General features: G+C 34.9%; 1 protein-coding gene across 2 annotated transcripts in view; it reads left to right on the top strand.

Annotated features, from left to right (window-relative positions):
- The window catches only part of TBCK (TBC1 domain containing kinase), a 225,683-nt gene that overhangs the window by 566 nt on the left and 206,725 nt on the right, over positions 1 to 18,392 (top strand). For both annotated transcript variants that reach the window (XM_024754047.1, XM_024754046.1), the window contains exons 2-3: positions 6,869 to 7,090; positions 14,461 to 14,533. In XM_024754047.1, the coding sequence (XP_024609815.1) occupies positions 6,898 to 7,090; positions 14,461 to 14,533 (266 nt within the window). In that variant the 5' untranslated portion in view covers positions 6,869 to 6,897. The remainder of the gene's footprint in view (positions 1 to 6,868; positions 7,091 to 14,460; positions 14,534 to 18,392) is intronic.

Genomic DNA, 18,392 nt, shown 5'->3' with positions numbered 1-18,392 from the left:
TGGTTTGTTTCTTGTTTTCAAAGGCTTAGTCAGTTGTCGAGATGTGGCATTCACTTGTGCAGTGAAAGAATGTGAACGAGTGGAAGTTTCTTTAGAATTGTTAGTGGTTGCTTTTCAAGGCCTCTTGTCCCTGTTTTTATTTGGGACAGAAAGACAACTTTTTGCGGGAAAGTACATAAAATAAATGAAACCCATTGAAGAAATGTGTAAATTGTTTTATTCGTAACGAAATATGCATCTTTTGCCCTATTTTTTTACCTTTTTCCCTTTGTGATGCATTTCCGCTTAAAGTTCTTTGAGGGCGGATATTGTGTCCTGTTCACTGGTGGCCCCCGAAGCTGGAAAAACACCTGACTTAAAATACGAGCTTCAGGATATTTGTTGAGTGAATGAATTTTCAAACCCAACTCCTTATGTTGTTTTTTTTTCCTCAACGAATCTCTCACCTCAGCTGTTTTTTCCACTCGCTTTCTTCCACTCACCAAGCGGAAAAAAATCTATGTCTGTGTATTTGTTATGTGTGAACCTTTTTATGTGCACCCATCTAAGAGGTAGTTGAAGCAGAACGCTGATGAAATGTTTAACGCCAACTACGGTTTTATCGTTTTGAATTATTTGCATTTTCTTTATTTGGTTATTTGATTTTTAGTTGTCTAAGTGACAGAAGTATCTAATGGAAGATCAAATAGTGTAGTATAAAAGGACTGCCTAATAAAATGCAACAGCTCAGGCTCTTCCTTCCTACCCTCAGTTCTGTTACTTCAGAGATAATCATTTTTAACCTTTTCTAATTTTAGGTCTGTATGTTGAACAAGTTAAACTGCTAATTCTTTTTATTTTAATTGACTTCTTAAGATAGGCCACAACATCCACAACCTCTCTACCGCAATTTTTTTTTTGTTTTTTAATAATTTTTATTGAAATACAGTTGATTTACAGTGTTGTGGGTTTTTTGTTGTTTTTTTTTTTTGACTGCATTGGGTTTTCGTTGCTGTGCGTGGGCTTCTCATTGCCGTGGCTTCTCTTGTTAGGGAGCACGGGCTCTAGGCGCGTGGGCTCAGTAGTTGTTGCACACGGGCTCTAGAACGCAGGCTCAGTAGTTGTGGTGCACAGGCTTAGTTGCTCCACGGCATGTGGGCTCTTCCCGAACCAGTGCTCCAACCCGTGTCCCCTGCACTGGCAGGTGGATTCTTAACCACTGTGCCACCAGGGAAGCCCTCTTCTACAAATTTTTGAATCGTTATCACAATTTTTAGTTTTCATATTGGTTAATTTTAGAATTCTAAGTAATATATTTAAACTTAATTTTTTTCATATGAACTTTTGAAAATACTTATATTTGGCTCCTTATTTTGTAAAATGAGGGAAGTAGAGACTCTGCCTTCCCTTACCGCCACAGAAACTGCATCCATTCCCACCTTCCCTTAGATGGACCTTTACTTGTACGTTGTCAAGGTTATTAATAGTTACAGTATATTTCTTAACTGCAGTTGTTTTTTGCTTTGTTTATGTGTTTAAAAACTAGTAAAATGTTACAACATTATAGCTTTGTAAATAATCTTCAATGCTGAGCCAAGACGTATGCTATTATACATTTCCTTCCCAATGTTTTAATTTCATGACCTTTGTACCACTCTAACAAGAAGATTTGTAATATTAACATACAACTGATTACTCTTTCTTCCTCTCCAATAATAACAATTATGCCATAGTTAAATGTGCTTAATTTTTTGGATTATATACTTCTTATGTAGCTTTTGGCTTTCCTCACTTTCACAGAGTACTTTGCACTTTCTTTGAGGGAAAAGATGCATGTGCTTTATTCACCACATCCTCTCATTCTTTGTATGAGAACCTCCCTTACTCTGCTTGAAGACATTCCCCTTGGAGCCCAATTACCTTCTGTTTAATTGGAACAGATTACTTTCTAGTCCTTTGGTGCAGCTTCTATACTGGATTACATTCATTGAATTCTTGAGTAAGATACATTGTTTCTTAACTCCATGTCTTTTATTATTTGGTTTTCTCCTCTGTTTTGTTAGAATACATCCTAAAGAAACTTATTCATGAAGGTATGTGGATGGTGATTTTATTTTTTAATGTTTGCATAGTTGTAAATTATTATTTTGCTATTATGAATGATAGTTTGGCTGGGTAAAGAAACAAAATTATGTTTCTTCCAACTTTTCAAGGCTTCACCATCTTCTAACTTCTGTTGTTGCTCATGAGAATGAGTGTCTGATCTTGATTTGTTGATGCCTGAACTATTTGTATTCTCTCTGAAATGACTTAAATTTTTAGTTATGCTTGATGCTTTGAAAATTTGTCATGGCATGTCTTGGTCTGAGTTTATTCTCCTTGCAGTTAACTCATTCGATGGAGCTAGGATCAGTGTCTCCATTTCGGTCTTTTTTCATTTATTCTCCTTGAAATTAGAAGCCTTTTTAATTTGAAGGTACATATTTCCCTTCAATTGTGGGGAATTTTCTCCCATCTTTTGTAATTTATTCTCCTTTATTTTTCCCTGTTCCCTTTTTTGAAATGCCTATAAGGTGGTTGTTGAATTCTTGGGTTGATTCACTATGTGTGTTAACTTTTCTGTTATGCTTTCTTTAATCTATTTGCCCATTTGCTTCATGTTCTGAGTAATTGTCTCAATTTTATTTTCTAACACTTCTATCTAGTTTGGTAATCATATGTTTAAGTACCAAGCACTAACTTTTAAAATTATTATTTTCTCATATTCTCTTAATTTTGTTTCATTTTCTTTTTTTAAATGAGATGAAATTTACATATATTAGAGTACACTGATTTTAAGTGATCAGTTTGAGGAGTTTTGATACATGTGAACAAAAGTGACAAACACCACCCGAATTAAGATGTGAAACATTTGGACTACTCCAGAAAGTTCCTATGTTTCCCTCTCCAATCCTGTCCCCGCCCCCCACACACACACCCAGCCAAGGCACTACAATTCTCTTTTTTATCACTATAGTTTAGAACTCTAGTTCTAGAACTACATTTAAATGGAGCCATAGGATATATACACTCTTATGTGTCTACTGCTTTCGTCAACATAATATTTTTGAGATACATCCATATTTTGGCATGGTTGTTCCTTTTTTGTTGCTTTTGAATAGCATTTCATTGGATGAATATGCTACAACTTGTTTATCAGTTCACTTGTATGATGTTTACATTGCTTCCAGTTTGGGGCCGTTATGAGTAAAAGTTCTGTGAACATTCTTGTACAAGTATTTTTATGGACAAATATTTTAAGTTTTCTCGGGTAAGTACCGAGTAGGAGTGGAATTTCTGAGTCATGAGGGGTATTTTTAACTTTAGGACAGTTTTCCAAACAGTTTTTCAAAGTTCTTGTGTCATTTTAACACTACCATCAGCTGCAGAGTATCAGCTCCAGTTCCACATTTTTCTCAACACTTGGTATTGCCAGTCATTCCAATTTTAGCCATTCTGGTAGGTGTGAAATGGTATATTGTTGTGCTTTTAATTTGCACTTCCCTGCTGATTAATTATATTGAGAACTTTTTCATGTGCTTATTGTCTATTTGTATTCCTTCTTTGTGAAAAATACATGTTTCAGACTTTTATCTATTTTTGTTTTTCTTTTTATTATTGAGTTGTAGGCATTCTTTATATATTCTAAGTCTATTACCATATATACAAACATACATATAATACATATACATCTATTTGATAAAAATGTTATATATAGATATAAATAATACTTTTCTTAACTTTGGCTTGGATTTTTATTTTCTCAAATGTGATTTTTGATGTGCAATGTTTTTAATTTTGATGAAGCCCACTTTATAAAGTTAGTTTTTTATGGCTTTTTTAAATCCTGCTTCAGAAATCTTTGCCTATCCTAAGGTTGCAAAAATATTCTGTGTTTTTTGGGGGGGTTTTTTTGTAGAAGACTTACAGTTTTAGCTTTTACAATTAGGTCTATAATCCATATCAGATTTTTGTGGATGTAGCAGTAGTAGTTGAGGTTAATTTTTTCCCATGTGGTTGTCTTGTTTTAGCACCATTCGTTAAAAAGACTATCCTTTTCCTATTGAATTCATTGGCCTTTGTTGAAAATCAATTCATTGTATTTAAAAATATTTTTCATTTTAAAATTTAAAATTTTTATGAAATATATTGTATATAGCACATATATATAAATAGATAGAGATATAGAATGTGGGAATTATGGAGCATAATAATAATATGAACACCTTAACCCGCCAATTAAGAATAAGAATATTACTCAAAAATTTTGAAGCTTCTTATGGGTTATTCCCTAATCTTATGACTGTTTTTCATATAGTGGTAACAGTAGCCTCAGGTTTTTTTTTTAATTCCTTTAAGTTTTGAATATATTCTTACCTCATATGTAAGTATTCCTGAATTATTATTTAGCTTTTGTGGTTTTTGAATTTTATGAATATTGGCATAAGTTTTGTGTGACTTTTTTTCCTGCTCAACATTATATTTCTAGGATTCATCTATATTATTAAATGTTGCTATAGTTTGCTTGTTTTCCATCCTGTGTGTTCTTCCATCAAATGAATGTACCACAGTTTATTTAGCCATTCACCTGTGTGTGGACATGTAAGTTGTTTCCAGTTTAGAGATAATAGAAACAGTACCACCCTGATCTTTCTTGGTTTCTGCTTGTGTATGTGTGTTGGAGTTTCTGCAGGAACAAAATAGTGTCAAACTGTCTTCCAAAGTCATTGTACCAATTTACACTCTGTTTCTCCATAATCTAACATTGTGTATTATCAGATTTCTTAATTTTTACTGTCTCACAGGTATAAATTCTCATGTGATTTTAATGAACAATTTCTTGAATATTAATGAGGTTTATCTTCTCATGTATGTTGGCAATTCCTTTTCATTCTTTTATAAAATATGTTTTTCCATACCTCCTTTTTTATATAATTGGTGTAATATCTTCTCAAAATTTTCTCAAAACTTTCTAAATTTATTAGAGTTAGTTTTGGTTTGGGGTTTTTTTCATAAATTATTTTGGTTGCATCCAGGGCAGATTTTTTTTTTTTTGGTTTATTTTATGTTTTGCCCTTTATGCTATAGTCTTTCCTCAACTATCTGATGATTCCTGGAGAGTTCCTTATTTAAGAGTTAAGGAAGACTATCTGGGAGCATTTTGTATGTGGATAGGCTTGTTGACTGGAATACCCTGTTTTAGGATGGCTTGGTAGACAGCCAGATCTTAACTGGGGTCTTACAAATTCCAGAATTAAGAGGAGTTTGCTTTTGTCCACAGTGCTCATACCAACTATTTATTGTAATTCTCAAACAGTTTATTTTATTCCTTTAGGGATGAACTATTTTGTTTTTTGTTTTTCTTTTGCTTAGAGGATAAATAACTGGCCAGGGGCTTCCCTGGTGGTGCAGTGGTTGAGAGTCCGCCTGCCAATGCAGGGGACACAGGTTCATGCCCCGGTCCGGGAAGATCCCGCATGCCGTGGAGTGGCTGGGCCCGTGAGCCATGGCCGCTGAGCCTGCGAGTCCCGGAGCCTGTGCTCTGCAACGGGAGAGGCCACAACAGTGAGAGGCCTGTGTACAGCAAAAAAACAACAACAAAAACCAAACAAACAAAAAAATAACTGGCCAATACTGGGGGGCTGGTGGCAGGGTTGACTCTTCTGTTCTTCAGCCTTTCAAATTATCTTTCTCATTTCAAACCTTCTTCTGACTGCTGCTGTTCACCATTGTTCCTGCCTTCTATGAATCTGAAGCCTCTGAACTGAAGAGGCTGAGCAAAACTTCTTGACTGTATCATAGGTTGTAGCTTCCTTCTTTCTGTTTCTTGTGACAATACTCTTCTATATGCAAAATGCTTTACAGGAGTTTCTTGAAGTCTTTCATCAGCTCAAGGCCTTTTTCTGTTCTCTTCCTTGTTATGAGTTTATACATTTTAAAACAGTTCTTTTTAATGTTTTAATGAGGTTTCTGGGCAGGCATATGAAAAGCAGTCTGTTAACTTGATTTAGAATTCCAGATTTTTATTATAAAAGCTGAGAAGAGAAGAATGCAGTGCTTGACCAATGGAATGTCTTTTTCATGAGACACGTGGGTGAGAGAGATATTTTTTGTTGGAGGACCTTTTTTGTTGTGGTTGTCATAATGTGATTCAGATTTTGGAGCAAGTTTTTTAATCTTCAGGCTGCTCCATGATAAAACTGTGGGACACCATTTGCTTTGGAATCTATGCTGCTAGGACCCCTCAGGATCTACACATAGAACATCTATTTCTAACCTAGAGGCAATAACATCTGTCAAGATCATTGAGGGGATTAAAACATCACTTGTAAAGAACCTAGCACAGAAACAAAAATTTATTAGTTAAGTAACATTATAGTGCTGTCTGTTATCTGGTTTAATTTTTATACTATTAATAGAGTCCTTGATTATTTAAAGTTTCTGGTTGGTATCCTTATTTCCTTTTTCCTGACTCCCCTCACTCTGAAAAAGGAAACTCTGTGGGTTATTCAAGCTTTAGGTAAAGAGAAGAGCCTTACTGATATGAATATGCAATAACAAACTTCCTCTAAACTCTTAGAACTGTCAGACATCCTTGTAGAGGGAATGTTCTGTCTTTCCTTTATATGCCATTGAAAATCTTTGATTTTGATTTAGAGCTGCAATATAAATTCATGATTGGGTGGTTTTTCCTCTTTGATATTGTCTTAAAATTTTTTAATGTTTTCTTTTAACTGTAAATTGTACAGATTGGCATTTTCCTCCAAGTTATATTAGTTATCATGTTTAAGGTCAGAAAACACTGGCTTAAGGTCTAGTTGATCTATCAAAAACTTCTCTCCTTTTCTAGGTTATCTTGGAAGATCTAGGACTCCAAAAATGTTTCCCTTGAAGGATGCTGAAATGGGTGCCTTTACCTTCTTTGCCTCTGCTCTGCCACATGATGTTTGTGGGAGCAACGGGCTTCCTCTCACACCAAATTCCATCAAAATTTTAGGGCGCTTTCAAATCCTTAAGACCATCACGCACCCCAGACTGTGCCAGTATGTGGATATTTCTCGGGGAAAGCATGGTAAGTTGCTGTTGTTGTCTCCTATTTTGTGTTCTCTACCCTGTTACCCTGGTTAGGTTATAATATACATTGTAAACATATAAAGTAATCAGTATGTGTGTGTACAAGTGCCTTAACCTTTCACTCTAGCCAAACTGCATTATTTGAGTTTTCCTTACTACATTTGAATGATTCATATTTCCTAGATATGAGAATCAAGATTTTTAATTTTCCCTTTCAGGGAAGCCACCTATTCTCAAGCATTTCTTCACCTCTCTAAGAAGGAAATGAAAGTTCTAAAGTTAGAAACTTTAGAATTGTTTATGAGAGTGTATTTTATGATTGAAAGTAATAATTTGGGTTAAGTTTCTTCAAATGAAAAGAGAGTCACTAATTTTTTTACCTCTTTGGAGCTGCATTAGTCTTTTCATACAGGATTTCATTTGGAAAAGTTGAACTATATTGGTTAAAAAGTCAGTGTTTCACTGGGAAGATGTTTACTGCCTTTTTTTCTTCCGTAGCCTGTATCTTAGTCCATTCTGGCTGCTAAAATAAGACACCATAAACCGAGTGGCTTATAAACAAGAAAGGTTTATTTCTCACAGTTCTGGAGATTAAGGCACCCGCAGATTCCACGTCTGGTGAGGCCCGCTTCTTCATTGACAGCCATCTTCTCACTGTAACCTCACATGGTGGGAGCGGGAAGGGTGTTCTCTCAGGCCTCTTTTGTAAGATCACACCTCCCAAAGCCCCACCCCCAAACACCATCGCATTGAGGATTAGGTGTCAACATATGGATGTGGGTGGGGGGGACACAAATGTTCAATCTGTAGCACCCCTTGAAAGTGCTTATGTTAGCAATATTTTAATTATTTTAAAATTATTTTCGAAAGCTTAATTGCATGCTGAGGTTCCATTTCTTAGAATTATTTTAAATGCATCTCACTGAAATATATTTAATTTTTCTAACAAAATGATTTATGAAAGTTAACCCTATATACTTGCTGATATTACCCTGTTTTTATTCCTACAAAAATGGCATTTTCAGGTGTTTCAACCTAACATTAATTAAGACACTCAAAAAATGCAAACTGTATTTCCTTTATTGTTTTGCTGAAAAACAGGCTAAATGATTCTTTCAAGGTTATGCCTCTTAAAAAATACTTGCTCTGAAAGTTTTCTAGACTGAGTAGAAAATGTTTTTTGTAATAAATATTATTGATGGCTAATATTTATTGAGTGTTTATTATATATTAGGCAGTATTCTAAGCTTTACATATTTTAATTAACTTAATGCTTACAACCTTACCATGAGGTAGAAACAGATAAGGAAGTTGAGGCACAAAGCAATTAAGTAACTTCTGGCAAGTTTGTTGTTTAAAAACAAGCTAACAAAAAACCTTTTGCTAACGTTTTTATTTGATAAATGGCTTCAATGACGTTAACTAAATTATAGAACTCATTTGGGGCTTTTTATATAATCGAGTACTTGATAGATATGGTCAATCCCTGAATGCCTCAAACACCACCCTGCCAACCCAATTACAAATACTAAAGAATTTCCGCTGTGGGGTTGACCTAGTTCCAAAATCACTCCAAACTTAGCAATATAGTGGACCCTCATTATTGTCTGTAGCGAGTAACCATAATTAGTATTGCTGTTTTACATCTGCAAATTTGGAGTATGCCTGTCTTCCCAAAGTCTTGCCACTTTACTCAGTTCTTAGGACTTCTTCATCCTTGTATCCTGAAGTGCCCTTTATTTCTTCCCACTGTGTCTGGAAGCCTGTTTGGAGCATCACTTCATATGACTGCAGTCTTGCCTCTGTCCAGTTTTCCCTAGGCTTTCTTTTCATGGGATAATTGACTCAGTAGTCCTAGATACTTCTTGAGCTCCTTCTTTTCATCCCACTATCTAAATGAGGCCCTGTAAACACTAAACTAGGAAAAACCTTATGACATTATCCCTTTGGGGGACACAACTGCTAACTGCCCAGGAACCATCTTTTTAGTTATAAATGTGAGATAGGAACTAATCTCCTTAGACACTGTTAGACTCTCTTAATGTAGAACCCAGCTCAACATCTAGGTAGTCTCTTTAGGCCCATCCACCATATTGCTGGTTACTCTGTTTCCCCTGCTTTCCCTGCTCCTGGACCTCAGCAGCCCTTTCTTCTAGGGACACACAGGTCATGGATGTGTGTAAAATTCATATATTTTAAGTTTGGCTGCCTGGAATGAAAATATCAGTGATTGTCAAAAGGTTGGGGAATTTGATTCTTTTTTAACTATTGGCAATGTTCATTGTCCTGAAAAGTTGTATGCATCATAAGGTGTAAATAAATTAGAATAAGTGTCGATGTGAAGGTCTTTTTGTTCCAAAACAGCCCAGTCATTTCAGTTGAATTTAGTTTGAAAAGTTTGAAAAGGCTCTACTCAACAGTCTCCTTAGTGAACAACACATATTTCTCGATGATTTAATACCACATGATTTTGGTTTGGACTCCACTTAATTGTCTCCTCAAAGAATTTTGATTTTGGTTCCTTTCCCCCCTTTATTCTGTTCTTACTATACAGATATCTCAGTTTGTCATTGTTAGTCCCCCACCTCCCCACCTTTCGCTTTTTACTTGGAGTAATGTGTGACATTATGTTTTTACATGTTAGGTTAGTTCAGAAGTCAGGCTCTCAGTGTTTCCTATGGATCATTCAAAACTGATTCAAGATGATGTTAGTTTCTTGCTAGCTCAGCAGAATAATGTATTTAAACTCAAGAAGAGTGTACATTAGAATTTGTGCACTTGATTTATTAAAGAGAAGTTGAGTAAAATATCTTTAAAAGAAAAAAGCCAATAAAGCATGAAAATACTTAAGTTAACTTAATCTTTTTCTTTTGAACTTGAAATCTCAGCAGTTTTAGAAGCAGAATAAGGATTATAAATGGTAATACATTCCATTTTATTTGGTATTGGTTACCCAGAAATCTTTTGTTTATTGCTGGGAAAATCAAGAACAAAATTATTTTAACTAATAGATTTGAAATTTAGGTAGAGAATAATAGAATTGTTAAGAACCTATAAAATAATGTATTCGATATCTCTAGCTGCATATATATTTCAACCTAAGTGTCTATATCAGTTTAGAGTTCCATCAAAGAAACAAAACCAGTAGGCGATAGATAGCTAGATAGCTACACAGATATAGATTAATTGCTTGGAATTGGTTTATGTGATTTTGGGGTTGGGTAGACTCATCTGAAATCCATAGGGCAGGTCATCAAGGACAAGCTGAAATTTTAGACAACAGCTGAAGTCACAGTCCAAGTGTGGAGTTTCTTCTCCAGAGAAGAGTCTATTCTGCTCTTAAGGCCTTTACAACTGATTGAATCAGGATCACCCAGATTATCTAGGATAATCTTCCTTACTTAAGGTAAACTAATTGTAGATTTCATTTATTAAATGCCTTCACAGTAACACCTAGATTAGTGTTTTAATAACTGGAGACTATAGCCTAGCCATGTTGACTCGTAAAACTGACAATCACAGTAACCTAGTAACAATAGTTTTTTAAGCACAGAATTTTTCTTTATCAGTTTTACTGTATAAATATTTATTTAGAGATTCTCTTTAAAAGGTAATGAGCTAGTCTCAGTTTTTAATGTGAATAACAAAAGAATGATGCAGTAACTATATTCTAATAACCTTTCATGCTTTAACGCATTTACAATTTACCTCTTTAAGTTAAAAAAGTTTCTTTTAATCTTTCAGTCTGTTTTAGTCCCTCTTTTTATTCAACTACTTTATTATCTGTCTTGCTTAATACTGTACTCTCTTCCATTTCTTAGCATTGACTTAAAACATACAGTTCAATATGTACACTACAGTTATACTTGGCATTCAACTATTTGTTAGAAGAAAGATTATTTCGCGGTTCTGGTATGTTCTACTCTTTAAAGTTCATCTTGGTGTCACATTTGTTTTTTATAAATAATGCCACTACATTGCTGACTTATATTTGGCACATTATGATTCTCAAATATTTCTGTCATATTTTATTCTGTGAAATATATTATTTTATAACAAACAGAAGTTATTTTCAAATAGTGGCCGTGAGTTTCAGAATGAAGACTCTCTAACGATATTTTGAAAAAACTGGTTCATATTGGAAACATTGTTTTGGTATACACTCTATTACCTCTGGGAGAATCTTTGATATTCTGCCAAGGATTATGGTTCTGCTGTCTTACAGTAATACTTTAAAGGCCCATAATATCCTAAAGCTTTGGCAAACTCTGGCTTATGATATTTTGAAGGAGTTTCCTGAAGAAGCCTGATATTTTTTTTTTTCCCTAAATCATTTTAAGCCTGACAAACTTTAGGCTAATGCCAAACACTTCGAAAATCCTTCATAGATATGGAGACTTATGAATATATAATTAAAAATTATTCATTAATGGGGTATGCACATTTTAACATATTCTGATGGTTTTGTTTTACATTAAAATCAGTACTATTGTGGTGTTATTATGCCTAGTTTACAACATAGGCATATACTTTCCTATGCAGGACGCACTTCTGTTTAGACAATGACTGTCATTATGTGAGACTCATTCATTTCTAATGGCTACATTGAGCCTTTGCTCAAGTTAACTCATTTAACAAGTATTTTTTAATTAGATGCTTATATGTTTGAGGTATAATTCTAGACACTGGGGATGCATTTTAAACAAGACCAATGTCCTTCCTGCCATCATGAAATGCATTATCTAGTAGAGAACAAAGGCATTAGATAAAAATGTATACAAATCTTTAGGAGTTGAAATAAGTGCTACAAAAGAAAAGTACGTTGTGGAATAGATTATATGATAGGAGGAGCAAATTGATTTGGGAGGACCAGGAAAGTGTTCCTGGAGGAAATCATATTTAACTGAGTAATGAATAATAATAATAGCTAACTCTTAGGGCTTCTTATGTGCCAGGTTCTTATTATGTATTAACTCATTTCAACCTCACAACAGCTCTATGAGGTAGGTACTGTTGTTTTACGGAAGAGGAAACCTTGGCATAGAGAGGTTAGCAAACTCCCTCAAGGTCACATAACTAATGAGTATTAAACCTAAAATTTGAGCCCAGACAGAATAGTCTGTGCTCTTAACCACTATGTTTCATGATAGGAGTTAAGTGGGAGGAGGAACAAGGAAGATCATTTTAGGCAATGGGAATCCATGTGCTAGTATTTTAAGGTAGGAAAGGTGAAGGAAGACCAGTGTAACTGGAAGTTGGTGAGTGACAGACAAAATAACAAAAAATAAAGCTAGACAGGGAGTTAACGTATTCAGATTTATTAATTATTATATTATCACTTAGGTTTTAGTATGAAAATATGTTGGAGGGGGAATAAGAATTAATATGAGAAGATTAGTTAAGAGATTGTTGTAGTAATCTAACGAGGGATGATGTTGGATTGGGCCCAGATTGTGGCAGATGGAGCAAACTTTACAGATTCTGGAAACATTTGGGAAATAGAAAGAGCAGGGCTTTTTCTTTGGATTTGAGAAAGGGAGATTACTCCTAAATTTGTAGCTGGAGCAGCTGGCAGGATAGTGTTACCATTTACTGAAACAGTACTAAAGGGAAAGGCTTAAGGAGCAAAATAGAAATTCAGTTTGAGTCCTGTTGTGTTTGAGGTAACTTTTATACTGAAGTGAGAAACTGGCTATAAAAGCCTGGAGTTCAGAAGAGAGTTCTGGGCTTGAGATAAAATTTAAGAGTCTTTCAACCTTGGAAGTAAATAAGGAGAAAACACAGTCTGAAGACCCAGAATCAAAGGTGGAGGCACTAGAAGCATTTAAATTTGGGTAGAAGAGGTACCAGTCTACAGAGGAGACTGAGGAGAGGTAGCCAGATAGGTGTAAGGAAAATTGACAAAATGTGGTAAGAGGGAAAGCAAAGGAATGCTGCTTCCCATTTTGGTTTTCTGACAGTATTATTTATTTTTTCCTTCTAGAACTTCACAGTTGTGCTAAATTGCTTGGAGTTCAACTTTGCATGCTCTTCTCTTTATTGAATTGAAGAACTAGAACTTTTATCTCAACTTTCTTTCCTATTTTATTCCTTTGTTTCCCCTCATTAAATGTTCTTTCAAATTTAATTTTCTTTAAGTTCCTGTTTAGATCACTTGGAGTTTTTTTCTGAAAGGGATAGTTTTCATTTATAATTTTAAAATTTTGTGTTTCAGATCATTCTATATAATGCCACCACCTCAGTTTGAGCTTCTAAGATGTGACCCATACAATACCCTGCCCTCACACCTCACATGATTGCCTGTGTACCACTGTCCTTCATCTCTCCTCCCAGCAGGCAAGACCATACCTTGAATCAGTCCTTCCCATCTTCTGCTCTCATTTTTCTACCTTTGCCGTTTTTCATTTTCACCAAACCTCCTTGCAGTTATCACTATTTCTGGTCCCTTTTCACCTTTACTTCTTTATCTGGTCTTAGCTTGCCATCTGTATTATGTATTTACCTTCTTCCTTTTTTAGAACTCATTTTGCATAGATATTCATAGCACCCTGGTTTCTTTCTCCTGAAATAACCTTATCAAATCTCCAACCACTTGTGAGCCCAGTTGTGCTTTTCTCTCACTCCTCTTACATTCTTTCATCTAAAAAGGAAAAGAGTTTGTTGATCTGCTGCTGTATCAGACAACGTGTTAGTCACTAGGTACCTGATGATTACATTAAAAATGTATAGACCTTCAAAACTGTGCTGTCTTATTCTTAAACAGTTGATTTGTTGGAAAATAAAAATTACATCATGATATAGATTGTGCCCACCCAAATTTTATATTATTACTAATCTCAGCAAGCCCCATGATGTTACAAGTAACCCCAAGTTGATTTTCTGTTCTTTCTCCATAGTCATGATTCAGAACATTTCTACTTTTCTCAAATTTCTGAACTCAGTTTCAAAAACCTTATATTTGAACCAGACCGTCAAGACAATTTGTCCCTAGCTCCCAATTTCCCCTTCACTTCAAAATTTCTTTATATCTTCATCCAAGCTTTTTCTTCTCCTAGTCTGTGTCAGAAGAAGGATTACTTCTTTTTGCCAAAGGTAAACTTTTCCAGCTGTTTTTCCTGATGCACATGGGAGAAATTCTAGAGAAAAACACAAGATGAAAAGAAATTTTTATTTAATGTGTTGTTTTATTACACATTCATCCTGTTATTCTACATATTTGATTTTTATGTAGTTAATGTAGACTTTGAAAAGCTCTTTTAAAATATCATTTGTACTATATGTTAATAACTTTAGTGGGGTATATTATTTTGTTATTAAAACATTGTGTTAATCAAATATCAAGTGGAGTTGGTGTTTTTTTTTACTCAGAGAGACTGGTGGTGGTGGCTGAACACTGTGAACAGAGTCTAGAAGACTTGCTTCGAGAAGGGAAACCCGTGAGGTACTGTATAATATCAGGACAATTACATGAAAAGCAGAAATTGGCAAACAAAAGGCATTTTAACTAGAAACTACAGGATTTTAGTTTCTTCTGTTACTTGCTTAATGATAAAATCCAGGTGTAAATTTTCACTTTAGGAAATTTAATTCACAGGCCTCATAGAAATTCAACATTGACATTATCCAGTGTTCAGCTTTTGTGAGGTAAGCATTCTGCAAAGTACTTGACAAAAAATTACTAAAGAGGATATACAGGAAAATTTGAAATCTTTTTAGTACCAAGCGTTTCTCTAGCTGAGTTTTAAGAGTATTTCCTGAGAGAAGTACATGGTAACTTCTCACAGGGCACTGGTATTCTTAGGGACATAGGACATAGTGAACTGTGTAGAAGGCTAGATTGAAGAATAGAGAGAAATAATAATCATGGCTTGGGTAGAATATAATCATACAGTTTAAATTCAGTTATTTCAGGGGCTTCCCTGGTGGTGCAGTGGTTGAGAGTCCGCCTGCTGATGGCAGGGGACATGGGTTTGTGCCCCGGTCCTGGAGGGTCCCACATGCCGCGGAGCGGCTAGGCCCGTGAGCCATGGCCGCTGAGCCTGCGGGTCTGGAGCCTGTGTTCCACAACCGGAGAGGCCACAACAGTGAGAGGCCCGCGTACCGCAAAAAAAAAAAAAAAAAAAGTATAAATTCAGTGACACATGAAATTTACTTTCTAAGGCATTTTTGGCAAGAAAAGTGGTCTAAACTTTCTTACAAATATACTATTAAATGAGCTTAACAGATTTTCTGAAATTATCTTAAAGTTATGAAAAATGTTTCTTTAATGAATTAAGTTGTACTAAACCAATGAAAAATATTTGCCATGAGCCTTTACAGGATTGTAATTATCCATCCTAGATTAAAGAAATATTCTTATTCTTAGTCAATACTCTTTAATCATTGCTATATTATAGATGAAGATAAATCTTTTGCATGGGAGGAAAAATGTGTATCTTACTAAATGGTAGTAATTTAATAGCAGCAAAACAAATAAATTGAATAAAAGTACTTTCCTTGCTACTTTAAATGGTTTGGTTTTAAGTGGTCGCTGGAATGAAAGATGCAGATATCAAGTATCCAGTTGCGTCACTTGCTTTTTTAGAAAAGTCTAAATCTGACCATGGTGATAAAAGTGACTTTTCTATATATTTAACCTAACTTAGTAAATATGTTTTTATAGGTATAACTTTTGCATGTCACAAATCTTTAATTGTATTTTTTTAAGAACATATTACTCTTTGCCCACCAGTTTAAATTTACACTTTAATTTATAGGCCACCAATGCAAAAAAAAAAAAGTTCTCTGTGAAAGCTAGTTCACATTAAAATTGAAAACCAATTGTAGTCATGTCTTTAGGAATTTTAACTGAGTTTGGGTTAAATTTGTATAAAGATTTACAATGCAATATGTATGATGAAAAAGCCACTAACTAGCTAGGCAGCCTTGGACCGGTCTCTTAATCATTTTCCATATCTGTAGAACAAGGAGTTTTACTTGAACTAGGGATCATTCTAGAGGAAGTTATTGTCAACTTTATATTTTATTTAATATAAATTACATGTGATAATATATTAATCAATTGCCTTTATAAGCATATGTTTTCTTATACTAATATATTATACTAGTATATTAATCTACTATTCCCCATTACTTAAATGGTAGATTTTTTTGACAGAAGAACCCATGACAAGTCTAAGTGTAAAATTCAGTGCTATAATATTAAAGGCAAGTTGTTTTAGAAACGTCTATTTTATGATCCAGCAATCTTCGTCCTAGGTAGAGGATCTCCTTAAATTTGTGCCCAAGAGGTACATCATTTGCCTCCCTGTAGTCCCAGCCCTGCTTTGGCATTTAATTAAGAGAAATGAAAAATGCATGCCCACCAAAATATTTGCACAAGAATGTTCCCAGAAACTTTATTCATAGTAGCCCCAAACTGGGAAGAACTCAAGTGTCCATCAATGGGAGAATGGGTAAGCAGATTGTGGTATATTAATCAACAATAAAATGGAATAAACTACTGATACAACAACATGATCCTTAGAAATATTATGCTGAGCAAAAGAAGCCAGACACAAAAATCATATTCTTCCATTTATATGAAGTTCTAGAACAATCAAAACTCATCTACGGTGATAGATATAAAAATAGTGCTTGACTCTGGTTGGGAAGAGGGCAATACAAGTACTGATTCAAAATAGCCTTGACTGAACTATCTGGGGAATGGAAATTTTTACATCTTGATTAGGGTATTACTTATGGTGCATGTTCTTGCAAGACTTGTCAAAATTCACTGACGTGTACACTTAAGAGTGTGCATTTTGCCTATGTAAGTTATACCTCAAAAATTTTTTAAAAGCCTGTTGAGTTATTTACTTGGCTTGAGTTGTGAGTCTCTCATATAGCAACAATGTTATGTTGTTAATGAAGATGCTTCATCCAGTGGCATACTTGTTTGTATTTCTTTGTTTCTATAAGAAGAAATAGTATGAATTACTTATTGCTGCTTAACAAATTACCTCAACACTTAGCAGCTTAAAACAATAATAAACATTTATTAATTTATACAATTTCCCTGGGTCAGGAATTCAAGAACATTTAGCTGGGTGGTTTTAGCTCAGGATCTCATGACATTGCAGTATATCAGCTGGGGCTGTAGTCTTCTGAAAGCTTGACTGGGGATTCAGTCAACTGTTCCTAAGTTAGCTCACTCAATTGGTGCCAGTTGTTGACAGGGGGTTTATTTCCTCCCTACCTTGAGGGCCTTTCCATAGACCTCTTGGCTATTCTCACAATATGGTGGTTGGCTTCTCAGAGTGGGTGAGTGAGCAATCTAAGAGATGAGAGAAAGCGAGGTGGAAGCGGCAATGCCTTTTATGACCTCTCCTGAGGAGCCACACGTTGCTATAGCTTATTGGATACAGAGGTCAGCCATTAATTCTATTCAGTGTGGGAGAGGATGTGACACAAGAATGTGAATCCTAGGAGTCAGGGGGCATTGGAGCATCTTAGAGTCTGGCTGTCACAGAAGTCTTGGAGATCATACAAGTACTCAAAAAAAAAAAAAAAGGGAGAAGGTAGGAATGAAATACTAAATCAACATTAACACTAACTGGAAAATAAAGTTCCTAAAATTATTCAATACTCATTAGGGGACTTGGGACAGAAAAAAGGAAGAAGTTTACCCTATGAAGAGGACAGATTATTAAGGGAATATCCAGAAGTATCAGAGGACATAGCTATGCTATGATTGGAATTGCTCTACATCATGTAAATTGATGTTACCCATGGTCTTGTGCTCCCAGCCATTCCAGAGGACTTTATAAGCCACAAGTAGAGTAGGTCTTGTCATCAGGGTGGTAGTAACTGTAGGATGTTCCTTCTGATCTCCACATTTCCCTCTTTGCCCATACCTGTCCTTCCTTTACTTACTGAAGAGAACTAAAGGAGAGAGAAGCTGGTGACTCAGAAGACAAATTTCCATTTTCATCATTTTACCTCACTCTACCCTTTTACTTTATTTACTTTTGATTGTACTATATAAGGATATAATTGCCATTGCTTTGTCAATAAGATTAAATCCATTAGCTCATGAAAAGTTTTACTTTTCTGTGCTTGTCATCATTTATCGTTGTTTTAGAGATAATAAATCTCATAGCAATGGATACCAGTAGCCTCAACAGTGTAAAGGTATAAAGAAGCCACCTTTCTTCAGTGCCCTTATATATGTCTTCATGAGGATAAAATATTATAGATGGAAGCATATTCTTTGAGTAGGTAGCAGAATATCAATAAGATTAAATGCAGATTTCATACTG

This window comes from Neophocaena asiaeorientalis, unplaced genomic scaffold, assembly GCF_003031525.2.
Source record: "Neophocaena asiaeorientalis asiaeorientalis breed wild unplaced genomic scaffold, Neophocaena_asiaeorientalis_V1.1 scaffold189, whole genome shotgun sequence".
Classification (NCBI taxonomy): domain Eukaryota; kingdom Metazoa; phylum Chordata; class Mammalia; order Artiodactyla; family Phocoenidae; genus Neophocaena; species Neophocaena asiaeorientalis.
This window is presented reverse-complemented; position numbering and strand designations above follow the sequence as displayed.